This window comes from Ammospiza nelsoni, chromosome 7 (assembly GCF_027579445.1).
Source record: "Ammospiza nelsoni isolate bAmmNel1 chromosome 7, bAmmNel1.pri, whole genome shotgun sequence".
NCBI classification, from domain to species: domain Eukaryota; kingdom Metazoa; phylum Chordata; class Aves; order Passeriformes; family Passerellidae; genus Ammospiza; species Ammospiza nelsoni.
In genome coordinates, this window is record NC_080639.1 from 40,045,306 (window position 1) to 40,072,460 (window position 27,155).

A 27,155-nucleotide genomic window follows, 5' to 3' on the forward strand; every position below is an offset into this window, starting at 1 on the left:
GGGAGCTGGGAGTGGCCGCGCCGGGCAGTCGGGCGGTCTCGCGCCGCCGCCATTGTGTTGCGGGAGCGCCGCGAGCGGGCGGCTCGGCCCGGCCCGGCCTGGCCTGCGCGGCGGCCCGGCCGTGACGGTGAGTACGGACCGCCCGCGGTGGGCCCGCCTGCGGCTCGGGCCGCGCCTGCTGCGGGGCCCCGCGCGCCCTGGTGGCCTCACGCCAGGGCCGGGGACACCATTTTGTGCCGTGCCGGGGCCGGCCCATCCGCCTTCTCTTCGCCATCGCCGCCAACGGCCGCTCGGCTCCCTGCCCGCTCTCGTGGCGAGCTTGTTCCTCTCCGTCCACCTCGCGGCCTCTGCCCAGCCGTTGGGGCCGGATGCTGCCGGAGTAGCGGGATCGGGTGCGGCCGCGGGGCCCGGCCGGGCCCGAGCCGTGCGAGCCGCTTCCCGGGGCCTGGCGGCGGAGGTGAGATGCCCTCGGCGGCTCTGCAGAGCACCTGCTGGCTGCGAGAACAGCCCAGCCTTAGGGCACCAGCCGCGGCAGCGTGGGCAGCCATCGACATTTGTAAATGTTCTTGCTCCTGAGAGGTTCCTGAGAGGCTCCCGAGTTATTTGTCAATTTCACTACATTGAAGGTTGAGAAAATAGCCGTAACGAGGAATTGCAGTGAGAGAAAGACTCGTGAGCTCTGTCTCGTTTGTCATTAAAACGTGATTGTAAGCTCCGAGGAAGACACGTGAGCATGTTTTCTCCCGAGGTTGCTCGGGAGGAAATCTTACGAATAGTTTTATTTTAAACCACACAAAAACATGTAGATATGAGAGCTCGAGTCTTAGGTAGAAGTGTCAGTGCATAGTTCCAAGCTAGAAGAATGAATTTAGGAGCAGGCAGTGAAGCTTATGCTTCCCTCTAATGGAGGGTACAAGGTTGCTTAAAACTGGTAGTAATCATGGAAGCTGGCAAACACTTCACTTACTCTTAGACGCGATTACCTGAAATTGCTCCTCTTTTATTGATAGAGAGGGTCAAGGCAGAAGAGAAATATTTGCTCTCTGTGTTTTGTCAATCCCTTTTTGTAAAGGGGTATAAAAATGGACAGTTAAGGATAGTAACTGGTTTTGTCTTTTGAGATTGCATTGCTTTCCCTCAAGGACTGCTTGGATCTTTTATCATCGGTAGCTGTGTTAGGTCTAGTTCGTCTTTTACAAGGCTGTTGGAGGGATGACAGATCAAAGAAGGCAGGACATTTGATCTGTGTGCTCAAAATAGGCTGTGCAGCTCCACCTCCTTTTTCAAGTTGGCCATGTGTTTCTCAGGTATGACTAACAAGTTTTATTTCAGAACTTGATTTCTGACCAAGTTTTGAGAGGTATTGCATATGTCCCTTATTTCAGGAGGATCTAGAATTGTTTCAATTTTTTTCATGAGGTTTTGATTGCTGAGTAGTGTAATATGGCATAAGCTGGTGAAATACGTTGTTTTGATAAGAAGAGTGCTGCTCATTCTGCTGTATGTGTTCTCATTTTTCTATTGTTGGGTATGAGTGTGAGTAGTGTTAAAATAATAGAGAAGCCAGAAGTGCATTTTTACTGGTTGATGTGTTGAGAGTTCTCAATGAAGGGCACATCAGGTGTGATATTTGAGTAAGGTATTCCTTTGCTTTTTGGCAACAACAGGCTTTTTAATCAGTTCAGACTATAACCCAGTTTCTGGTTCCATGATAATTGTTATTGTTTCCTCAGAGAAGACATTTAAGTATTTTTTGGTCTCACTACCTTCTGCATAAATTGAGGTATCTACTTTGTCATTACAGAACTTGCTATAGCATGTTAATTACCACTTGGGGTTTGTTGAATTCCTATGTGTGTAAACAAAATGTTTGAGGTTTTGAGTGTTTTTCTTCAGGAAAACCCTTAAGATAATGATACCATAAAATGAAACCATTCTCATTCTGAAATATTGTATACAAGCTCAATATTCCCCTTGCAGACAAGTATTATTGTGGTTTTAATAGTGTGGTTGTTTTTTTTAGCATGAGAGCATTGTATTGCTCTGTCCTGTGCTCTGTGATAGCTTAACATGCTCACATTATTTATAACCACCTCATTGTGTTGCTATGATTCAGCATAAGCCTTGTATGTGTTTTGTTTGTATTCAAACCACCTATGAAGACAGTTGCATCTCAGGCTTTCAAGCTGCAGTGCCTAAAATGGTATTTGGAGAACTCTGGGGAAAAAGTTCCAAGACCCAAAAGACATCTTACTAGTGTTGATCACTAGAGGTGAGGTGCCTAGATCTAGTTTTGTCTGTCTAGTAAATGGGCATCATGGCTCCGTTGACTTCAGCTGCATCTCTGTTCCTCTGGGTAAGACTGTGAGGAAAGGCTGAAATAATTTGGGTTGTTTTGCCAGGAGAAGAGAAGCCTCTGGGGAAACCTCATTGCAGCCTTTCAGTACTTAAAAAGGGCCTGTAAGAAAGATGGGGACAGACATTTAGTACAGCCTGTTGTGATAGGACAAGGAGTGAATTAAAGGAAGGCATTTTGTATGATGAGCATAGTGAACCATGGGCACAGATTGCCCAGAGAGGTGGTGGATCGTCTGTTCCTGGAAACATGGACGGTCAGGTGGGATGGGACTCTGAGCCATGTGATCTCATTGAAGATGTCCCTGCTTATTGCAGGGTGGTTGGACTAGATGGCCTTGAAATATCCTTTCCAGTTCAAACTATTCTATGATTTCTGCTAGTTGGATTGCAAATAAATTTTATAATGGATGCCCAGAAATTGAAGAGCTCTTGGGCAGCAGATTTTTAAAAATTACTCATCTCAACAACATCTTTATTGAAAGGGAAAGTCTGATTTCCTTGACCTGAAGTTCTTTGCCTAGATCATAAGGCCTTTTATTCAGCATCTTTTCACTTCTGCATCAGACATGGCGGATGTAAAATGCTTATTCTTATGTTACTCTGATTGATCTTTATAGCAGATCCTCTTGTTTGCTGGCTGAAGCAAAGACTGCAGAAAAAAATTAAGGTTGTATGCAGGAAATGAATCACAATTTGTATACATAAACTGGTGCATTAAATTTTGCCTTTCCTATTGTGCTGCCTTAAGTTGGTTTAAACACCTTTTTTTGGTTATAGTTTCTGCAAGATTTCTTTACTTGTAGAAAGGAAATACTCTACAGGTAGTATTATCCCGACATACTTGGATTGAAATCACGACCTGTGCTAATTTACAAGATTAAGCTGATGAATAACATTGTCTGTCCTCTTGGGGCTACCATTGAAGGAGAAAATTAGTCTTGTGCCTTTTTATGTACATCTGTAGAAGGAATTTGCTAATTTTGGACTCCATTTCATCTTTAGCAGGTAGTTGGCTCTGGTGTCCAGTCTTCCACCCCATCCAGTTCTGTTTGAATGCTCTTAATCTGTTCTGTGGATGGTGCATAAGCAATTTTATTAGTATTAGATGATTTATAATTTAGTCTTTGAAGTTGTCTTACGCTTCTGTCTACTCCGCTGACTCATCTGGACATTAATTCCTACTAATGAGAACTTCCATTCCTTCTAGAACCTTTGCATTTTCCATGTGTGTCCATGTCTGACTTTTATCTATGCTATTTAATTCATCTGGTTCCACACCTATCTGAAACAAAGTAATTCAGAAACAGAATGATCCATAATAGAGGAGATAATGCCAGCACTCTTTGTTGAGTACTTAATAGTGCAGACTTGGATCCATTATTTTGTGTGTTTGTTCGTTGTATTTTATATCAGGTTAAAACACAGACGAACGTTGCTTTGACTGTCAGATCTCATCAAGACGTACGGCTGTCCTGTCTAGCCTACACTAGTCTATATTATTGTGATATTTTAGTTTTATAGTTTGCAGCGTTGATAGTTACTTTTTTACACTCATTGCAGCTTCATACTAGTACTAAACTTGTAGACCACATCACGGCAGATTACTCTGAAGGATAAATTAACTATCATTACAGTTTGAAAATAAATATGATTGTTATGTTTTACTGAACTATGATCCACTTGAAGTGCTGTAGTTTAGATAATTAGGCTTGTAATCAATTTCTTTTAAACTTCCACAATTAACTGGTTTTTTTTGAACTCTGGACTACTGCTTAGAAAATTCGTATTGATACAGATGTGCTTGCAGCTTGAGAATTGCATAAATTGCTGAATGTTTACCAAAGGTTTTAAATGTAATCTGGGAAATTAATTTAATTAATTATTTCAGTGTATTGATGCAAAGTTGGGCAAGTGAGCATTTTAGATTCTTAACCAGATCTTGTTTACCTGGTGATGGCTTTGGCAAACACAGGTTATTGCTGTTGGAAGGGTGGTCTAGAAGCAGATGTCCTCTGTAATATGGGCCAGTAGTTCTTTTGTACACAAAGGTAAACAGTCACTTAAACCTGGTATACTTTAGAGTCCTACTTGCAATATTAAGCGTTTTGGCTGCTCTTGTATAGCTAGGTAACAAATAAACATGCATGAGAGCAGTGGTTAAGGAAACTAACTTCAGCTGTCCATACTGTTAGGTCGGTGGAGTTCTGTACAAACTAATTGGCTTTTACCAGGTAGAATATTTAATTCAGCGTGACTTGAGCAAAGATTAAATGTCCTGAATATGTGGACTCACCTTGAAACTGAAGCCAGACATGAAGTGTGTCAGAATTGATGTAGCAGCTTTTTGCAGAATGTGATACTGATGGGCATGACTGAATTGTGGGAAAAAAGAGTGCTTTGTTGATGGATAGGGGTTTTTTTTTAATCAATATAGTTTACTCCTGTTCTCAAAAGGGTAGGCCAGAATTAGAAGTGGTTAAATAGACTGTACCACTTTGGCAAATCACTCTGTATCACTGCGATTCTCTGCCATCTGTTTGTTATGTGTCATGCTATTTTTCATGTACCACACCATTGAGGATACTGCAGTTTCCTTAAATTTTTTTTAAGAGCTAACGTTTGTGGTCTGCTTCTGTCTCTACTGTCCTGAGAAAGAAGAAACTAGCTGTCTTGAGTTTTAGGTAAACATCAAGTCAGATCCCGTTTCAAGGGCAGGGATGAGTATAGGAGCACATCTCATGTGGAAAAGGCACGAGCATTTCTTTTGAAATGCCTAGAAAGAGCAAAAGGCACATAAACACTCAGCAAGTGAGAAGTCAATTTATGAATACACTTATGAGATAACCTGTGCTCCTTTGCCTATGTTAGTTTCCCTGGGAGCTGTCTTTGTAGAAGTTGAAGGCAGATAGATGCAGATGTGTTTTTTCACAGGAGGGTGAAGTTTCATAATTTCAACCCTGAGGAATAAATCTGAATATAATTTCTGCAAGTGTTGAGATGCAGTTCATTAGCAAAAATGTAATATATTAATTTGAGAAATCTGAGTAATCTGTTCCTGACTCATTTTGCGTTAATATGAGTGCTGTGTGGTTCTTAAAGGAGTACCTCTTACACTTAAAATTGCAAGAATATATCGTAACCAAATCATAAAAGGGACTGTAGTTTTCTAATGAGGGATGGGAGATGTAAAGAGGTTACAAAAACTAGGATAAGAACTTTTTTCCCCATTTTGCTGATGCAGTCAGACCAAAGCGTGTAAATATTTGTATGTGTGAGTCATATTTATGTTACACCCAGAATGACCTGTGCCTATTTTGCATGAGTTCCCTGCTTCCATGAGAAAAAAATGATCAGTATGTCATTGTACAGGATACAAAGGATGGAGGCAAAACCCTCAAGAATTCCTCGCAGGATATCTCTTCAGCCTTCCAGCTCTCCTGTAGGATCTAGAACTGGAAACAGTTTATCTGGTGCATATAGTACAAGAGAATCTTCATGGAGATTAGAATCTGGATACCAGGTAATGTATTTTTTTTTTCCTTTTTTAAAGTATAAATAATTTTAAAAATGTCTTTTTTAACCAAGAAAAGCCCCAAAACTTAGACAAAAAAATTTCTAAAATGCAAGAATTTACTAACCAGGCCAGTGACAGTAATCAGTGAACTGGTAATTCTAGATTTTCTGCTTTTACCTGCTCTTGTTTGTAGCTGCACCTTTAGAAATCAGCTGTTTAATGAATGAGAGGGCATTCTGATAATATGGATCTATTTTCTTATGAACCACTGCCATCCTAAATCTGGGTAAATGGAGTTTTTTGTTGAGGGAGACGTGAGGGTTTTGTTTGAACTTTGACACATGTAGGGCATTATACCTGATGTGTTGGTGATGCAAAAAGTACAGTATGTTGTCATACAAGGCTATACTGTTCTGCAGCACCTCCTGTGTTTATACTCTGAAAAGGTAAGAAGATGAGCTTTAGACTCTGTTGTGGTTTGACACCGGTCAAATGCCAGGCATCCACAACAGTTGCTCACTCACTCTCCCCTGCTACAGCTGGGCAGAGGAGGGAAAAACTTAGTGAAGGGTTCATGAGTTAAGGACTGTGACAAAACACTCCAAGGGCAAAACAGCCTTAACTTAAAGGTACAAAGTTAATTTATTACTAATAAAATCAGAGGAGGATAATAAGAAGTAAAATAATCCCTGAAAACCACCTTTGCTTCTCCCAGCCCCTCCCTCCTTCCCAGTGACAGTGCATGGAGACAGGGCATGGGATTTTGGTCAGTTCCTCACCTGAGGTTTTCTTCCACTTGGCTCAGGGTCCAGAGTCCTTCCCCTGTGAGGCTGAGGGGTCCTTCCCATGGGAGACAGTTCTCTCTGAACTTTTCCATCATGGGTCCATTCTCATGAGCAGCAGTTCTCCCAAAACTGCTGTGGCGTGGCTCACTCTTCCACAGGATGAAGGCCTCCAAGGACAGGCTGCTGCAGCCTGGGAGCAGGGGCCCTCTATCTCCATCGGGTCTGCCACTGAATCACAGCCTTCTCCAGGAATTCACCTGCTCCAGTGTGAGCACCTCCCCCATGGGCTGCGAGCGGATCTCTGCATTCCCAGTGGACCCATGGGCTGCAGGAGGACAACCTGCTTTACCATGGTCTTCGCCACAGCCTGCAGAGGAATCTTGGTTCTGGTGCACCTCCTCCCCCTCCTTCTCCACTGACCTTGGTGTCACTGTGTTGTTTTCCCTCACATGTTCTCACCTTCTAATCTGTTGTGGCTCAAATTAAAATTGCATCCCTTCTTTTGTTTTGATTTCTGAAATCTGTCATCACAAGAGGTGTTACTACCATCTCTAATTGGCCTAGCCTTGACCAGCAGCCCATCCATCTTCAGAGCCATCAGGGATTTGCTCTGCCGAGCATAGTTGAAGCTTTCAGCAGCTAATTACAGAAGCCACCTCTCTGGCCCCCAAGGTTTTTGGCAGCTACCAAAAGCCACACTGCGCAAAACCAACAGAGACTCACATGAGCCTGTCATGTCAGTTTGTTAGTACAGCTGGGCTTTCTGTGTACTGCATGGGACTTAAAAAAGGCCTTTTGCCATTTCACAAGCAGCATTTTATACTAACCAAACTACTTTTGTGGGGAAGGGTAGCTGTTCTCAAGAGGAGGTATTCATGCTGTGCAGGTACTTGCAGTTTGGGAGGGTATTATGGGAAGCAGAGATAAAACTACTGTAGAAATTATTTTTGATACTTGGAAGCAACAGATAGCAGTTTTGCTCAATTATCTTAGTACTTTTTTTGTGCTCCTGTCAGCAGTTCTCACCTCAATTTTGGGCCCAGAAATGTAAGCCCATTTTGGTCTTTGAAATTGCAGAAACTTAACTCTGTGATTAAATGTTCATATTTTAAAAAATTGGTTAGGAGTTTGGTCCCTGCTGGCAAGCTATCTGGGACATTGTATTATATAATGCCTTTTTGAGAAACAGTTTTACAAGTAGTAGAACATTATTTTTAGCACAATTAATTGTGTGTGTGTTACATTTTTGTAATCTTCAGCATGCATGTGCTTGTTGTTATATAGGCTACAATATATAGGCTGAAAGTACAAGGGGAAGCAGTTGTCAGTAATTTTTGTGTTTTGGAGTCCTGCATGTTTTTTGCTGTCTGGCTGCTCAGCAAAAGCAAATTGAACAATCTTACTCTTTTGTAGAGATATGTGGACACAGTCCACACAGTGTACGTGTACTGAAAGCCATTGATCACAAGTCTTCAGCTGAACTAGTGCTGTTAAAAGATTTTGACACAACATATCTTTAATTATTTCATTTATTACATGAATTGCAGTGTGTTCACTGCACTGTGTATTCATTTGACTATTTCCTGTTGAGCAAAGTGATTCTGAGCTGAGGAATGATCTCATAACACTTGCCAGTTAAAACAGCAGGGAAAATATTTGTATAAAAGATTATGTTGTATCCCTTTTTTCCACTCCCAGTTTGTAGAAGGTAGTCTGAGAACTCATTACACAACACTGGTGCTTAGTGATAAAACTGTAGGAAGCTCCCTCTCTTGACTAACCTTTGGTATTTACAGAGCTGGAAGGAACAAATTGCCTTATTGCTGGCAGGTTAAGATTACAGAGCAAGAAAGTTTAAGTCCAGTCAGATAGGAATACAAAGGAGAGGCATTTTCACTTTGTTAATCCATTAAGAAATCTACCATAAAATATTTAAGATCTAGTTCAGTTACAAATAATTAAACATTTGTCATTTAGAAGAAAAACTTGAACTATCAGTAATTCTTTAGGTATAAGGAGGACTTGGATTTTTAATACAGAATTTCTGTAGAGAGAACACTTGATTATAAGTTAACGCAAAAACTTCTGGGACAGATCAGTCAAATTTATATTTGGTTTTGATTAGGGCTAGCAAATATGAAAGGTTTCTATTGGATGGGTTTGTTGTTTTGTTGGGTTTTTTTTTTTCATGTACATATGGAATTGTACGTCATGCACTTTTGAGATCAATCTGGGTACTAGCCCCTGCTTATCTGAGGCGGCATAACAAAGAGGTTAATTGTAAACTAATCAGATGTATGGGATATAGTGTTGTTGCCAGGTAACTTTAAAATAAAAAAATCAAATTAGTGTCATGGTATGAGAAAGAAAATTGTATCCTTTATGATTCAACATAGTAAACATTTTATGACAAATGAATTATAAGTTTTTTTTTTTTTTTTGCAGTGGAGGCATAGGGTCAAGAGCAGTTAATAAAATTGTTTGGAATGTTTTCCTGATAACATTTTTCAGCTGCTGAAAACACACACCATAGCCAGAATACCTTATGTAGAGCTTTAATTGTTAAATTCTGACAAGGGATTTTAAATAATCTGAAGCTGAAATGAAGAAAGAAAACAAGCTGAGATTTTTGTATTGTTTTGGTTTGGCTTTGAATGCTTGGTTGTTGCTTTTAAGAAATGGTGACAGCAACTACTGTGTTTGTAGTACTCATAGTTCATAGAAGGAGAATGGACAAATAATCACTCAAAAATGCTGCTTAGTGTTAATAAAATTATTGCATTTCTGTTATTTCTATTAATTTTGCTAATCTCCATTATTATTCTATGGAGCAAATGAAATTGCAGTCTCTTTCCTCAGTTATAACCTATTCATTGAAATTCAGCTTGTTTTAGTGGCCATAGAGGTGCTTTTGTTGTCATAGAGACCCTTTCTACACCTGTGGGGTTTTTTGCATAACACTTGAAAATCAGGCCCTTAATTCTGCTCAGTTGCTGCAGTACCTAAGTCAGGGCCAATGCCTCAGAAGCCTTATATTTTGTCTTTTTATTGTCCTAGTTCAAAACAGAGGACAGATGAAGGAGCTGCTATAAAGTACTTAAAAAAACGGAATAACAAAACTTCCCTTTTGCCAGTGGTTCTCTCTAAGCCTGTTTCATTTCTTGGCTGTCCCTCAAGGTTTCTTAATAAATGTTCCCAGATTTGTTACTGCATCCACTTCCCTGTATTTTCAATACTCAGACCAGATACTGAGTTATTTTTAAGTTACAAGATGCATATGATAATCACGTTGTTCTTCAGGAATCCGGTGTATTGAATAGTTCCAGTAGAGACTGGAGAATTGGAGAAAGGGACACCCGTGAAACTCCTTGGAAGCTTACAGCGTCGTCTCCAACGCGCTACTCAGGGACACTTGATCACCCTCACTCTGGAAGATTTTTGGGAAGCAGAGGCAGATTGGTGAGAACTGTTAATGTGTGATAATTGGTAAAAAAGATTGAAACCCCAGAGTTTTACTTTAGTCTTCCCAGTCTGAAAAGCTGCCTGCAGGGGCTCTCTGTAATGTTTTTAGATAAGTAGATCTTACTAATTCAAGTTGGAGCAAAAACTAGAAGATAGCAGTGTTTAAAAACATTCAGAGGGTGAAAATAATGATGTATATTAGTTTTACTAAGAGTTAAGAAATACATTTAAAGTCAGTAGCTTTGTAAAAGTCCATTTAAAAAGAAAAAAGGAGGGGGTGATTAGAATCTCAGACAAGTTATAGACCTGTGGATGGCAAAGTTCATATTACTTACACTTGCTCCCTCAGGTATTTCCTGGGGTGGGGGTGTGTTTCTTGGGTGGTGCTAGCTTTGTGAGTTAACACAAAGTTCATGGGTTTGGAGACCTACTTTAGGACATTTACTTGCGAGGTGTAGTTCATAGTCTGATTGTTCTTACTTACAAGCAAAAGAATGGTTACTTGAGATTCAAGACTCAGGCCCTGAGAGTTTGTCTTAACTGGGTTCTGCAATGTGCCGTGGTTACTCCCAAGAATAAAGTAGTTTGCTTGTGGCATGCTTATGCATTGTAGAGTGACAGAAGAATACTTTAAAGCATGGTAGAAATATTAAGATAAGAAAAGCAGAAAACTGTGAACAAGTTTGGCGGGACGATAGTGAAATAAAAATTCTACTCGCTTTCAAAGGGAAAGATGTTTGGGCTCGCATCATTAAAGAGGTGTTGGTTTTCTTAGGTGAGTCAAAGGTGAAGACACTGAGATATTGGAGGGTGGGGAGGGAGGAACTAGTGTGCATGTGTTGGTCTTCAGGGGAGGTCATGGTAGGTGTCTACCTGTAGTTTAAATGCAAATGGAATCTGTGCTTCTAAGTGGTCTACATATCTAGTTAAATTAGTGCTATGGTTTTCAAGGTAAAAACCATTTTTTCCCCAATTAAAGTTGATTATTCTCTTGAAGTAAATTCTAATGCAAGTGAACCTTGCAGAAGATACTCTGAAAATTCCACATATCAAGTAGTAAATTACTGAAATAAAAGTGATATGTTAAATAGAAGATTAGTAAGGGAAAGTATTCTGTCTTTGTACTTGGTTTCTGAATGTTGGTTTGTTTCCCTGTTTTTTATGGTGAGATGAGGGAAATACTTAAAAGACTTAGTGTGAAAGAGTAAGAAGTTGTGGCTTAAACTTAGTAAAAACCATAACTAAGTAGAAATAAACCACAGATATTATGTACTCTAATTTGGTTGATCTTTAAAGGATCTTGGTTGTGGATAGTTTCTGGAAAGACAAACAGCTCAATTCAGCTTTTTGATTGAGCTTAATTTTTTCTTTTTTATATGAAAAAAATAAACCTGAAGTATTTAAAATAGAAGATGAATGCCTTAACTGTAAGTAACCAGATAAACAGCTTTGTAGGCTATTCCAAGCTTTTTTTTCTAGGTCCTATAGTGCTAATTTCTGAAGACTGTTTTATTTCGGTGCTGTACACTGCAAAAGTTGCTTTATACATGTTCTTTACTCTGAAGTCCTTCAGTTGTGCTTGAGCTTGTTGTAATCAAAATATACTTGTTTCAAACAATTTTCCTGAAGCTCACTCCTTCGCTAATTATATATTTAGGTTGATAAAAAGTAAGTTTTGGCCATTTCTGGACAGCAAGATGTGTTCCCTTGGGGATCTGTAAAGCTATATTTGATTGTGTTTATAGCATCTTACAGGCCAGGAATATAATTTTTCCCCCTTTTTGCAACAATTTTTTGTTGTAAGCCACATCTATCTGGAAAGGAAATAAAATGTTGAATGTTACAGAAACTGAGTTTTGTTGGTAGGACTGTATTGAGTAAACCTAGAAATACTAATCAAGAGCACAAGCATAATTCCTACTTTATTTTTAAAGAAAAGGTTTTGTATCTGAAGCTATTCTTTACAATGTTTGTGAGTTTTACGTTATGTACACTTTTGTGGAGTGTAAGTGCATCTGATGCACTATGTAATTTATTTTTTAATGTTATTTCAGTCTACATCTTCCTCTCATTTCACATCTGGATCTTATGGTGAGTCTGAGAGAACTCAGGGAGCGTGGGACATGGGAGCATGTCCAAGATTGCATAGCCAGCAGCAAGATAGTGATTCAAAGAGACCTAAACTATCTTGTACATCTACCTCTTCTGCGAGAAGTAATGGCTTGGCTGCCTTTTCAGGTGAGTGGTTGATTCCTTGAGCTGAGCTACATCAAAATTGTCTGAGTAGTAAGATGAGGTTTTACCAAGTTTTAAAAGACTTGCTTCAAATATTATGCCTTTATCTTTCTTAATGAATGAAAAATTATGCCTGTCTGAAAAGTATGTTCACAATGATAACAGTGTCCAAAGTTCCGAGTATGATGTTTACATGGTCTTTTGAAAGTCCAGTTGTACTCATACCATTTCAGAATTATTACCTGTACCTATTCCGTTTGTGGTCAGGCTGAACTTCGTAGCTCAAACATACCTTCATTGGTTAGGATGTCAAGAAAAGAATGCGTGCAGCTGCTCTTATTTCATGAGTCAGATACTGTTGATACATCAATGTGTGCCAGGGACAGCAGAAAGGAAATCTTTACCATGCTTAGCAATATGTTCAAGCACTGCATCAGGGCTTGGTAGAGCACTGTCGTTAGGGGGTTGGGGAAGAAAGTGTTCCTTTTTTAGCAGGGCCTGAACTCATTCTCTAGGAGCTCTTTCAGGAAAACCTGAGATTTTCATTGAAGCTGTGGGTAAAGCTCATGAAACTTGGATAGACAGAATTTATGCAATATGCCAGCAGAAGTCTAAAGCTCAGGAAATAACAGCCAAAACCTTATGCTAAAAATATTTCTAAACCATTTTGATAAAGATCATTAAATTAATTCAGATTACCCTTGTGAGTATGGATTAATGTTTTTTTTTAATAAACCTTATGGAATTGCATAGATATCCAAATAAAAATTAATAAATTCCTGCTCAAACCTCAGTATTATTGATACTTTCTTACTCTGTTAATAAAACTGCAACCATTAACATTTCTCATGGTGTAGGGCTGTTTATCTTTCCATTTCTATGTTGGTTGGTTGTCACACTGCTGACCAATGAGTGCTTAAATTTCTTTTTCTAAGTTAGCAATGAAGTGATATCTAGGTGAATTTTTCAGAGCTGTTGAAGACTCTTTTGGAACTAGAGTTTTGTCCCCAGCTGATGTATATACAGCTTGCTATGTAGTTGTTGTAGCTGTTAACAAAAACCAAGACCCATTTTTACGCTGAAGTGTTTTACTCTGTAATATGAACAAGGAGAGTGCTAGTCATTGTTCTTGAAGTTGTGTCTAAACTGCATTTAAGCTTCATCAGCTGTTTTTATGAGAAATGAAATTTCATTTAAGTAATGTCAAGTGGAATGGCAGTATTTGCTAAGTCTTAAGCTGCTGTTTTGCTATAATGTGAAACCTTTTTAAAAACTAGCTACCATTAGGAAGCAAGATGCTACTTCTCTTCCTCTTGTATCTTGTAGTAGTATTAATGGGTCTGACTCTTCACAAAAGTATTACTACTTTTTAGCTTTCAGAGCCAACTTTCTGCAAGATGAAGTAAGTGCCTGCATAAGCAGAGTGCACTTAGCTTTATGTTGGCAGCTGGGTCCTTGGTCAGCCTAGTGGCAATGTTAAACTTACCCTTGATATGAATAGCAAAAATGTCTGTATAAGTGCCAGTTTTAATGGACTTTTAGATGATTACAAAAACGGGATCTATTTACTTTTTCTGTCTAGATTCCTCCTGGAGATGCAGTAGGATTCCTAGATCTTCATCAGTAATGCTTGGCTCCCTTGGAAGTGATCTGGTTAGAGAACGAACACCGTTAGAAAGAAGAACAGATCTGTCTGTTAATAACCTGCTGGATCCCAGCTATAGAAACAGTGACTTTTCACCTTCAACATGTATGTTTCGTGTAACTGAAAGCTCATAAACCTACAGTTTGTATGGCTTTTAGTACCTTAACATGTTCATAGGATCACAGAATGATTTAGTTTGGAAGGCGCCTTTTGTTCCACCTCCTGCCATGGGCAGGGACACTTTCCACTATCCCAGATTGCTTAAAGCCTCATCCAGTGTGGTCTTGAACACTTCCAGGGATGGAACATACAAAACTTCGCTGGGCATGTTTTTTTAACATTTTATTCAAAACACAAACACAAAATAGATGTTAAAGTATCCTTTTAAATAAAATTGGTTGGCCACTTCCCATGCGTTGACCAAACCATTGAAGGATATATGTATGGTCTAGCTTGTAGATGCATTGTGGTGTTGATGATGGCCACTGTAACTCTGTGATTACTCAGTAAAGCTCATTTCTTATTTGTCTTAAAATGTCTTTGTATTTAGGTATGTGAAGAGAAATAATGTTGATTTGACCCAGGGAACTTTTTCTTAAAGGTGCATATTATCTCTTTTTGTTTGGGTTCTCAAATGGTTATTAGGGAAAACTGTTAGGACACTGAGAATAAAAATGAATAAACACACACTTGACATGAGAGGTTTGTCTCGTGGCAACTGCTAGGACTAGTAAGGACTTCAGCAGTGTAGTTTTCACTTTCTGTTCAGAGTGCTGTGATGTTCTAGAGCTGTGTCAGGGGAAGCTCACCATTAGTTTTGATCTGCAACCTTTTGCAGATGCATTAGTTGTATTTTGTAATGCAGAAGTTAAAGAAAATGCCACGTTTCTAAGTATAGAAGCTAAGCAGAAAAGCTAAAAACTACTTTCAGCATTTGTCCTGGAGTCTTGCCTTGACAGAAGAGTATATTTTAATGTCATTATACTCGTAGCACTTTTTAGTAAGTGGACAGTTCAGCTACTCTACCTGGTAGAGCCTTATGGGAGAAGTGGACTGGGGAGCAGCCTTGCTTTGTACTGTCTATGCTGCATTTCTAGCAGTCGTGGTCCTATTAAGTGCTATTAAAAAACTCCCAACTGTGTTCCCTGATGTGTAATCAAAAGCATATGGTAGATGATTGGCATCTGTGCAGATGTTTCATTAGCTGGAATCTGCCAGATAAATAAAGCTCATTTTGAGCAGTAAATTGTGATTGCAATGCAGAACCCATTAAAAGAAAGTCACCAAAACTGCAAAGATGAAAGTTTTAAAATTGAGACTACATAGAGAGCTTCTGTTTCCTACCTTCATCTGTCCATGCTTGTTTCTTCTTCCCCCTTTTCCCGCCCACAACCACCCAGTGCAGCTATTTGAGGAAGGGCTCTAGCCACCTCAGCTGCTTCATGTGAACTATGGTTCATTTACAGTGGAGTTCTTCTCAGTGTGTTGAGATGCTCAGGCAGCATTTACAGAAGACGTTCTTGTTAGAATGATAGAATGGTATGGGTTGGAAGGGACCTTTAAAGTCCCCTAGTCCAATCCCCCTGCAGTGAGCATGGACATCTTCATTTAGGACAGGTTGCCTAGAGCCCTGTTGAACCTAACCTTGCATGTTTCCTGATGTGTATGTGCGCATCATCATAGTATTTTCCTTTGCTTTTCTGCAACAGATCTTCAAGACAGGCCTGCCTCTTCATACGCAGAGGGAGCAAGACCAAAAGAAAACTCCTTAAGCACTTTGAGGCTGAATGCACCCATGAACCGCCAGTTGCCTTCTGATCATCAGCCATCTTTTTTCAACAGAGACTCTAACGTGAGCTCTTCAAGATCCAGCTATTCTTTAAGACAAAGGAGAAATGAATTGGAATCTCCCCAGAGGAGTGTGCAGCCAGCATTTTCTCTTAGTGCCATTAGAGATGAAACGCTTTCCTCAAGTGGTTCCGAAAGGATTTTATCTTCTCAGAGGTCATTGAATGAGTCTGCAGCTGACAGTGAAGGGAGGCGCACAACCAGACAGCTGCTGTCTCGTTTAGCATCTAGTATGTCATCCACATTTTTCTCTCGAAGGTCTAGCCAAGACCCATTGCATACAAGATCGTTAGGCCCTGAAGAGTCAACAGCGGTCCCAAGAGTTCAAGCTACTGCTCTGTCAAGTAGTAATGGAGCTGCAACTCCGGGGGTTCCAGGACTTCAGTCATCTGAAACTTCTCAGGGGTTCAGTTTTCTTGGACGAAGGTGGGGTTTATCAGGAGTTTCACAGAATCGCAGCTCTGATTCTGATGGGGAAAGTTACAGACCAGACACTGAAAGTAGGAGCACAGGATCCTGGTTGTCGTCCTCTTTGAGGAACAGATGTACACCTCTCTTTTCCAGAAGAAGAAGAGAAGGAAGAGATGAATCTGCAAGGATCTCTACCCCTGATTTAACTGCTAGATCACAACATGTCTTTAGAAGGAGAGAGTCAGGTGAGGGCATCTCTCTTGAAGCATCAGATAGCCCTCCTCAGTGTTCTGTGGGCAGACCAACTCCTGCAGTATCTGTTATTTCTACAGCTACTGCCTCCCCACCAGATTCAGCCTCCAGTGGAAGAGGTTCAGGAATTCTGCCTGCTTCTCTCTTTCGCTTTGCAGTGCCTCCAACATTAGGAAGCAGTCTGTCTGACAATCTTATGATAACTGTAGATATTATTCCCTCTGGCTGGAATCAGTCTGATGGACAAGAAAGTGGCAAGTCTAAAATACCACCTTCAAGAGATCCGGAAAGACTCCAGAAAATAAAGGAAAGGTAAGTTAGTATGTTCTTTTGGAACAGTAAAATGTACCTGTTCTAATCTGAGAGGGCTTTCTGCAATCATGATTTTAAAAGAAAACTTTCTTGTAGAGGAGGTGGCAACTCAGTTGTATTCTCACTTTTGTCTTTGAAGAAGTTTGTTTTAATTCTCATGCATTTGAGAACAGTTTGATAAGTGGAATTCTGAAAAAGTCCTTCTTCAAAAAGTCCTACGTGAAATGTCACAGCGTTTGTTGGTATTGCATCCTATTCAGCCTGCTTTTAGAAGATTCTGAAGATGAAGAGGGTGACATATGCAGAATTTGTCAGATGTCCTCTTCAAGTTCTGACAACCTTTTAATAGAGCCATGCAAATGCACTGGAAGTCTGCAGTATGTTCACCAGGAGTGCATGAAAAAATGGCTGCAGTCGAAGATAAATTCAGGTAAAGCAAACTCTAGACCAAGGTGGACTTCCAGTTATACCGGGAGGCTTATTGGAAGAATTGCACCTACTGGGGTATTTAGTTGGAAAGCGAGCAGTGGGGACAAACTGCTGCTGCTACAAAAAGTAGTATGGCACTTCCAGGCTTTTTGTGTTCTGTGCAGCTTCTCATGTGAGTAGTTGCAAGAACTGTATTTTTTGTTTAGAGAACTGCATTTTTTGGGGTTGTCTACTAAGATATTGAACAAAAGATAACGTTGCAGAAGTGTAGCTTTAGAATTACTCTGCCACTTCAGTGGTACCACTTTGAGTGGCATTTGTTCCCCACCCTTCCTTATGGAAATGATTGTGCTTTTTTCCAAGACTTCTATAGCTGAGCTAACTGTTAGCAGTGATAGGAATTTGAAAATCCAGAAATTATTTTGAGTTGTAACTAAAGTATGTTAATTTTTTCTTAAAGATACTAACTCCCATTCAAGGCACTTTAAAAATGCTTGTTCAAAAATTACTTAAAAGTGCATATATAAATCTTTAAGAAACATTTCAGATATTGCATGCTGTAGAAATATTTTTGTAACAGATTGATTGACTGGTTTGTAACTGTTACCTGCAGTATTCTTAAAAGTAGGTGGCTTGATAGAATACATGAAATACTTTATACCAAAGGAAGGTGCTAGTATCTGACCTTTTTGCTCAGCACCAGAGATCAGTAAAGGGATGTTTTAGAAGCCTCAGCTTGTAGAAGAAAAATAATTTGAATTATTTAGCTATATATGAAGACATAAGTCCGCTATCAACTTGCTTTGTTCATCTTGTTGCTTATGGAGGAGTCTTTTTTAAAACTGGTACTTAAGACAAAACGTTACTTAACAATAACTTTGTTGTGGTGTATTTATTCTTACTTTTGTGTGTATTTGAATTACACAGTAAAATTCAGAAAGCCCCAGAAGCGATTTTATGCCATACTTGCAGGAAGATGCATATTAATTCCCAGTGTGAATGTGAGGCAAAATAGGTGCAGCTGGATAGAGAATAAACATTCTACAGCGTTTAAATTCTGACAGTAGCAGATGTCACTACATTCCTATTAGAGGCTTGCTTTTCTTCTAATCTTGCTCTGCAAAATAAAGTCAAAAATTACGTAGAGTTTTTAATGTTTATATGAGTGTGTTGTATGTTATAGACTGTTGAAACTTGACACTGAGTTTTCCCCTTGCCCACCACCCCACCAGGTTCTTCTTTGGAAGCAGTGACAACTTGTGAATTGTGCAAAGAGAAGTTGCATCTCAATCTGGAAGACTTTGACATTCATGAACTTTATAGGGCACATGCAAATGAACAAGTTAGTATATTTTACCTTATTTGGTAAGTGTTGCTTTAGTGCTGGGAGGGCAGTCTTTAGAGAAGCCAAATGCATCTCCATTTCAGAAGGGCTGTTATGCATATAAAGTAATTTTAATGTGGATCAACTACATTCCAACTACCACTACCTTCCTGCTATGCTTCCTACAGCTGAGCTTTCAGTAAGTGTAACATACCTCTTTCCTTAGTTGCATATCTGTCATCTAGCTTTGTAATCCAGTGTCTGTGCCACATAGGTGCAGTGTGAATTCTAGCGTGATTATATTGAATTTCATAGTCAGGCATTGTTGTCACTTTTAGCTGTTTTTGAACACAGTTTAGCAGTTGTTTTAAACATACAATTACAAGTTTCTTTTATTTCATTAGAGTGGTAGAAACTAACCTCTGTTCTAGCAGTTTCTAACTGCTCCTTCAAATAATTTCCTAACTTAAAAATAATCAAAGGCCCCTGGTATAACTTTTGTTATTTAAAATAGAATATCTTTGACCCATTGGATTGTGTAGTATTTAAAAAAAGAGTAAATAACACAAATCTGGTGTTTTTAATGAACTTTATTCAGAGGGGTTTTCGCTATTCTCTGGGTTGTAATCTGACAATATATGAAGATTAATGCTATTAGCTTACCTGAAATATTTAAAGAAAATACCAAGTTGTAAGAATCCGTGTCAAGTGACATCAATTTTGGGGCAAAACATGAACCTCTAATTTTTTTATTATTTAAAGTAAGTTCTTACCCTAGTACTCGAATTCCTGTCAATCGAGGAAGTCTCTGAAAAGTTTTTCTCAAGACATCTTGTTTTAGTGCTAGTGCTTATTGGTTGCTGTCACTGCACTTTAATAGAAATAAGAACTGTGAATTTTTTTCCTAAAGAATTGACTAAATTTTCTGTTCAGCAGTAGCATTTTTAAAATTTTTCTTTTATCTTAGCAGGTAAAGGAATTTCTCAAATATTTATAACATCTTAACATTCTTAAAATATATTCCTTTATTTTGGCTTTCTGTAAAGCCTTGAGACCACAGAGAAGAAACCAGCAATCCTGGTTTGATTTCCCCAAGTGATATAATACTCTGATTCGCACATTCTTTCCTCTGAACTAATCAGGCTGACAGATCTAATTTGTAGAGCTCTGTTTATCTTCAAGGATAACATGTTAGATTTGGGGTGGATGGGAAGGACCAGAGGTATAAATAGCTTTTCAGCAACTTAAATTTTTTAGTATTACATTTTCCTAATTCTTTCGAACAACTAGAGATAACTCTGTAATGATTTCATTAAAAATCTAATTGTTGTTCTACTTGAATAATATATGCAGATGTATTACTGACATTCTGAATGTTTCTTTTGATCTCCTTTAAGGCAGACTATGAATTTATCAGCTCTGGTCTCTACCTTGTAGTGTTGTTACACTTATGCGAGCAGCGCTTTTCTGATTTGTTAGGAACTGCAAATGAGGCCAGCACACGTGTCAGAGTAAGTATGCAGTGATTTTCTGGCAGGAATTACTCATACAAAGAATTTTGAAGCAGATTGTTACGTTAAGTGACCTAGGAGCTAGATACCCAATAAACACACTTTTAAAACAAATTTAGGTTTAAAATGGGCTGTGCTTGTCAGTGTGCTGTGTTTGATTGGAAGCTGAAGGTACTACATAATTGCAGGTACTCTGCTACAGAATAGTTTCTGTCAAAGTTGTTGGTAATTCATTAGTTAGCACACATTTAGCACAGAGCATACAGTTAGCATACATGTTGTCGTGATTATTGTGAATTTATGCAAAACCTCTCTCTGTGCCAAACATGCAGTTAAGAATGCTGGACTACCTGATTTGTTTAATTTTTCTCATTATGCAAGTCTGTATTGCAAAGGACTAGAACTTGTGCTTGTCTAGTGCACTAGACTAGTGCTTGTCGGCCAGAGTACATCTAAATGTGTACTTGAATATTAACATTCTGCAACAGCCTATAGCTGTAGTGTGAGTTCTCTGGCATTAGTCCAAACCCTTTATTAGGTGCGTTTGACTGCATTCTCGTTGCTGGAAAGGTCCAGCTTAGGGACATGTTAAGTACACCTTTAACCAGTAAGAGATCAGCATACAGAGTTCTTTCTGCACAGTGATTCACTCATAAATCCAGTTTGCTACATGTTTATTTGATATTAGATAATTAATCAGTGCTCTTAGTCGACTGAGCTCCTGAAAAGCCAGTTATTTTTAGGGCTTTTTTCTTACAAAGGAGTGACAGTATTAACCTTTTCCTGTGCATATGGGAATGGTTGACTGCTAGCAGGTAGTAGATATTTGGAAGAGGCAGGACTGTGCTCTATCTAATCTTTTAATGTATTAGAGCATGCTCCTCTTTCCTCTACAGATCCAACATAGAGCTTGTATTCCATGCTCCAGTTTCTGTGCTGCAAGTGTAGAGATATAGAAGACACATGATATAATTGTAGTCAGCATCCAGCACAGATTGTTAGCTTGAGTGTATTGCAGAATATGTTTTTACTGGTTTCCCATCAGAGGAGGCATTACATACTTCTGTGTGTGACACTGCATTTTAAACTAGTGAGAGCATCAATGATAATATTTTATATCAAGCATATGAGTGGAAACTCTTATCAAGCTGTGTCTCAGTATCTGGGCTTTTAACTGAAGCAGTGATGAAGATTGGCAGTGACGAAAACCACTTGGCTGAGACTTTTTAATCGTAGGAATTTTGGCTTTGGATTTTGATACCATGTGTTTCTTACATCAAACCACCACTGTGCCCAATAGTAATCATGCTCTTAAGATTTTAATTATAAACAAGAACTTAAGTGTATTTATGAATTTTTCCTGAACCACATTCATTTAGAGGGTTCTGTTTTGTCATATTAGTTGTGAATTATATGAAATGGATTTAACTAATGCAAGTCCTTACTGTGATTCTTTCTCTGCATCAGAGTTTCTAGGAATGGTTTTCATTGAACTGACACTTGTTTATGTTTGCTGCTTTCAAAATCGATGTGTTCTACAGACTGTAGAGCATGATGTCACAAGTTGCTACCATGAACATTTTGCAGCTGAAATAACTGTGTAATAGCAATTTGAAGCCTAGTGTGTGGGGATTTATGTTAAATTTCATTGTTTTTTGGAAGTTGGGCAAATGGGTTAGGTAACCAAGATCTGTCATGAAGCTTTGGGATGTAAAAAGTGAAGAAAAATTTGCTAACTTGTTGCAAATTTCTGCAGATAACTTTGCAACTTTTAAACTACTTTCTCTCTGCCTTGTTTCTAGTTTATTAACCTTGCAAGAACTCTTCAGGCACATATGGAAGATATTGAAAGTAGGTGCTTCCCCTCTTTTCCTCCCCTCCCACTAGATCAACTCAAAGCTAATGAGTACAATCCTCCTTGCCAAGATTCATAATACTGAACATGATTACTGAAAACCTTACTCAGCAGTGCTTTTTCCATCATCAGTAGAATTATTCTGAGGAGGCACCAATTTAATTCTCCATTATTAACTTCCCAACAGCACTGACTTGTTTAGACCACAGTAGTGTTATCTGGAATCGATAACAAAATTCCTTAGTAGTTACAGTTTGGTTATTGTAGTTCTGGTAATTCATAATTACAGGATAAATGGTGACCTTCAGGTTGCTGCCTTTTACAAGAGAAAGTAGGAAAATAGTATGAAAGAAACATTTAGAATTGAATTTTACTAATTGAATTGAATTACTGTATTTAAATTAGACACTTGTGTTGCCAGTTTTCTTCTTTTTCTTTTTCTTGCCCTCTTCCCCCCTTTGTTTTTTCCATTCATACACACTTTTTGGTTGTGTGGGATCCTTGATCAGATCTGTCAGACCTCTTGAATGAAGTCAGAAGGTTGCCAATTTTGGCAAACCAAAGGATTAGCCTACTTTTCATCTAATGGCTTTTTTTTTTAATGTGTTTAAATTCAACACTATATGCTGATACATCTAAATTTCTGGTAAATGTACTCTGGATCTATTTCTGAGCATGTTGAATAGGCAGTAGAAGGGTAGTTGGTCTACCCTTTTTTTCATAGTGTGCATGTGTCTGTCAACTTCATATGGGTTTTCAGTACACAGGATGCATTTGGAATACTATAAAGAAAGGGAGTGTGTGTGTGTGTGTGTGAAAGAGGGAGTTCTGGTTCAAGGTGATTATTTCTGCATTCAGAGTGGTCAAAAGTAGACTTGAGTTATGAATTCATTCCTAAGTTATGTGCATCCTTACTAGAGGAAAAATTAATGAGTGTCATTTAACTCCCTAGTTCAGTCTGTATTTGATTCAGCCTCTAACTTGCAGGTGAGGAATACTGAGTTCTAGATTTATTATTGATGCGCTTCAGTTACATTTCTCTTCCAAGAACTGAAGAAGCAAGGAGTCAGACTTTCCTTCTTTCTGTGTTCAGGAATGGAACATGTTACTCTACTATAAATACTTTCTTGTCTGCAGACCTGGCTTAAGAGGACACGTTAAATTCCTGTTACAGAGAGGCTAACATGTTGCAAACCTAATGTAGATGTGTGCATGGGCTTTTCTACCATAGTTGACAAGTGTATATTTGTCTTTTGACTCACCTTGCAACGACAAATCCTGTGCATATGCGGGCATTGTGTTCATCTTGCATATGCTGAAAGGACTGGAGTGGAGAGAGGAGCTTCTTCCAAGTAGGCCCGGGTTGCATTAAGATATATATATAAAAAAAATGTAAGAGTCTGTTTACACTGCTGGATCATTCTAGGTATTTAAGTATCCAAATTTTTAACTTAATTTTAACTTAGGTTGGGTGCTGCTGTCATGGATTGAGTATATCCTCCTCTGACTACTGCTGGAATTAGCCATGCTAAGCACTACATAAAAGTTGAATCTCTGGCTTAATTAAGTTTTCTCCCTCTTATTTTGAGGAAGGAGAGTAGGAGGACACAGCATATTGTATATTCTGTTGAGTTTTGATTTGAAAATGCTGCATTTTTAGGACATGAGATGCATGTAAGAATTAAGTTATGTGATTACTCAAGGTTTGGGTGGGTATTGCAATCTGCTATTTAATATTATAAAATCACTTATTTCTTCTATTCATCCTAAAGTGCTTTAATTTTTCACACATTTTTGTCAAGGCTTCTGATTACACTGTGTTGTTCCAACAGCTTCTGAAGATGACTCTGAAGACTGATGCTGGTAGAACTTTCATACTGCAAGAAACAAACAGAATTGCTGCAGAAATGCTGAACTGGCAAGAACAACATCAACATGCATTTGTTTTATTCCTCTCCTTAGTAAAATGCGCATTGAATATTACTGTAGTTTTTGAAGCATTGTTGAATTCAAAATCAACTGCTGCACAGTGGAGCTCAGTAGACTTGAGAACTACTCAGCATGTGTGCGGATTAGATACGTAGAGAGCAACTTCCCTTTTTAAATTATGAGGATGTTGTACTTTGTTTTGGAAGACATCAGATTCTGAATATTTAAGGAAGCTCTATCTCCCTTTGTGTTTTCTTCTTACTGTAGTCAGACTTCTGGCTTTGTCTTACCGAGTTTTGCTCCTGTACTGGCACTAAGTGGTTATAGGGGGTTTCAGGGGGAGGGTGGGGATGCCCGTGTACTTAAATAGGTTTTGTTAAGGTGTTCCTAAATGCCTCTTTTGCTGCATCATATAACTGATTGCTTCCATTGTTAATGAATGAACCGGAGGATAAGCAAGATACCGTAGAGATTGTTTGGATTTAGGCTTATATGAAGACTATTATTTAACTCAAAAAGCAATAAGAACTTGCAGTGGTCTTTTAATACTTGGTGATGGCTTTTTTTATGTACCAGTTTGGAAATCTGAGATTATATTTGATATCATGTGGCTGTTCCACTATGGAATATTGCAGGTGTGAACTCTTGCATTTCAGCATTCCTGGCAGATATGCAACTTGATAAAGACCTAAGGTTGTTTAGTTTAATCAGACTTTTTTTAGATCCCACCTTCACTGTTCAAAGCACCGGTTATCAGTGTGTTTTCTAGTGTTGTCACTTCTTTATAAATAAAGACAAAAGAGGTATGCATCTCTGCTGGTATTGTCCATTTCATTTAAATGTGGATATCTACCAGAACTTACACTTGAAAACATAGAAAGCTGGAGTCTGTGGGATATCTTCACTAATGTTTCTGAATTCTTACCCAGATATTTAAGATAGTTCTGACCATTTTGGATTGAAATGCTTTCTATAAATGGTGGTACAATAAATTCTTAAACATGTATTGGAATTGTATGTCCTACAGATACATGTTAGTTTTGTAATTAACCTCAGTAAACAATGTGTTGGCAAAGAGTGCAGTATGTTGAAATGCCATGAGTTTAGTTTATTGTTGCAGTAAGTAAAACTAACTTGTGCAGAGGAAAGGATGTGCCTTACTAGCTGAAATGAACTCGTGATTTGCAGAGTTACCTTTGCTAGCATTACATGAGTTGGGCTGTGATCTGTAAGACTTGAAAGAATGGAATACTAAGGAAACTGCAGATTTCTATGCCCATTCTGGTAACTTTAGGCATTTGGTGCCAGCACTTACGAGTATTATTCAGTAATTAGTTGAAATACAGCTCCAGGACATTAATCTGAAAAGTGAAGGTCCCGGCATATGTGAAGATTTTTCCTACTCATTTATGAAGAAGGTGAATTGAAGTTTATAATAAATGTTCAATCCTTGCTGAGGTAGATGGTACCGCTTAATAAAATGTCATACAGTGAAGCAATCAGTATTTTATATGCACTCAATACATTTAGAGTTACAAGCATGGGTTCTGATACCCTAATAAATTGATGACTTGAAGGATATTTAAAAAAATTTTCCCTCAGTCTTTGTAACAAAACACCATTCCACGAAGGTGAGCGATGTAAGGAGCTCCACGTACAAATGTGGTTGAAGTGATATTGTGTTCGATGTTCTACAGCCTTGTTGAGCTTTATTGCAAAAGAAACGGTGACATGGGTGAATACCCAGGTGAATTGGTGAAGAGTAGAGGGTCTGATTGCACCAGTTGGGAAGAATGGTGCCACCAGACCCAGCTGCCTTCTCCAAGGAGGGCTGCCTTGCAAATGGGTGGACCCTGGCAGCAGCCAGATTAGTTGTCATCTATGTAGCTGTGCTGTGAAATCTCTGTCTATGGGCACACCTATCTGTGCAAGCTCTTGTGGGTCCATGCCAGCGGATATTTGTTAGCACACCGCACGTTGTGTCCATGCAGGTGTCTGTGCAAACATGCATTTTGTCTTGTCCGCACATGCACGCGCCCTGCTAGTTCCCAGGGTTTCAAGACATAAGGAATAACTGTGGCTGGTTGCTGGTTCCAGCAATTCATAGGCATACCTGATGGGAACACGCTGCAGGATTGAGTGCCTCATCCCGTCCTGGAGCCAGTTAAGAGCTGTGAGGCTGACAGGATGCAAAGGTGTTGAGTGCCACCGTGAGTTTTCAGGGCTGTGGCTCCTGCAGAGCGCCTTGGTGCTCTGCCGGATGTGCTCCAAGTGTCTATCCTGGGCCTCTGTGTTGGGGGTGAGAAGGAGAGTATACTTTTCCACGTTACTGGAAATTCTGACTTCTGCTACTGTGCAGTAGTCTTTTGTTCTGTGCCACCCTCACCTGCCGGGGTGTTTGCACTGCAATGACCTGCCTTGTTTGAAATGTCCATCTTGTGCATTGATGCGTTCCTCCCAAACCTAAGCACAGGCTGGGCTCTTCTGCTCGTTAACGCTGCAGATAAGAAGGCTGTACGTGTGCAGCACAGAGGATTATAGTAGGAGTCCTAGTAAAATATATGTATTGTATTTGTATAATTGTTAAAAGTAAAAGGGGAAATATTGTACTTGAATATCTGTATTGTATTTGAATATCTGTATATAGGCCTTGCCCTGATAAGCCCTGGTTGTTTTTGATGGGCTGCAACTTCGATGTCCTTCATTGGGCTGCAGCTGTAGCTAGTGAAGATAACTGGGATTAAAGGGGGTGGGCTTGGCCAGTCAGGGAGAGCCTGGAAGGAGCCCTGGCTAAGAAGCAGCAACAAGCAGAAGAAGAAGTCTGTACTATGAAGAACTGCCCCCAAGAAATATCACAGAAGGTACGAGACTTTAGAAATATGATTGGGACAGTACGGGACTCTAGAAATATGAAATACAACGAGATAACAACAGAGGATCCCACCCGTGAACACGAACTCTGCAGGGCCGTGCATGCGCAGTTAAAAAGCAGTAATAAAACTACTCAAACATAAAAACACCCAGCAAAAATGCGTGCACGTAAGCGGCAGGACTCAAAAGAGCAAAGGGACGAGCGACGACTCTCAGAGCGGCGCACGCGCAGCACAGGGAGTTACTGCGCATGCGCGGGGGAGCTGCGTCTGGTGCAGCTCGCTGTCTCCACCTGCTGGCTGACAGGAGGTGATGCTGACTCGGGAGAGCCGCGGCGTGCAGGGAGCGGCCGCAGCTGCGCACGCGCAGTGCCCCGGGACCGCCGCGCGCACGGCGCGGCTTCTTCCGCACGGT

At 39.5% G+C, this 27,155-nt stretch overlaps 1 protein-coding gene across 8 annotated transcripts; it reads left to right on the forward strand.

The window, feature by feature from the left end:
* MARCHF7 (membrane associated ring-CH-type finger 7) lies at positions 1–24,680 on the forward strand. Of its 8 annotated transcripts, none has more exons than XM_059475692.1 (10): positions 1–127; positions 5,728–5,878; positions 9,958–10,116; positions 12,174–12,357; positions 13,937–14,104; positions 15,709–16,822; positions 17,083–17,252; positions 18,484–18,593; positions 19,973–20,086; positions 23,774–24,680. In XM_059475692.1, the coding sequence occupies exons 2-10, from the start codon at positions 5,738–5,740 to the stop codon at positions 24,023–24,025; spliced, it is 2,412 nt and encodes an 803-aa protein (XP_059331675.1). In that variant the 5' UTR covers positions 1–127; positions 5,728–5,737; the 3' UTR covers positions 24,026–24,680. The 8 variants fall into 8 exon arrangements, 6 of the variants coding, with proteins under 6 accessions (XP_059331675.1, XP_059331676.1, XP_059331677.1 ...); XM_059475693.1 differs by lacking the exon at positions 1–127 and adding an exon at positions 416–457; XR_009418766.1 differs by lacking the exon at positions 1–127 and adding an exon at positions 21,889–21,937 and having other exon boundaries at positions 5,713–5,878; positions 18,484–18,616; positions 23,774–23,964.
* The last annotated feature ends 2,475 nt before the right edge of the window (positions 24,681–27,155 follow it).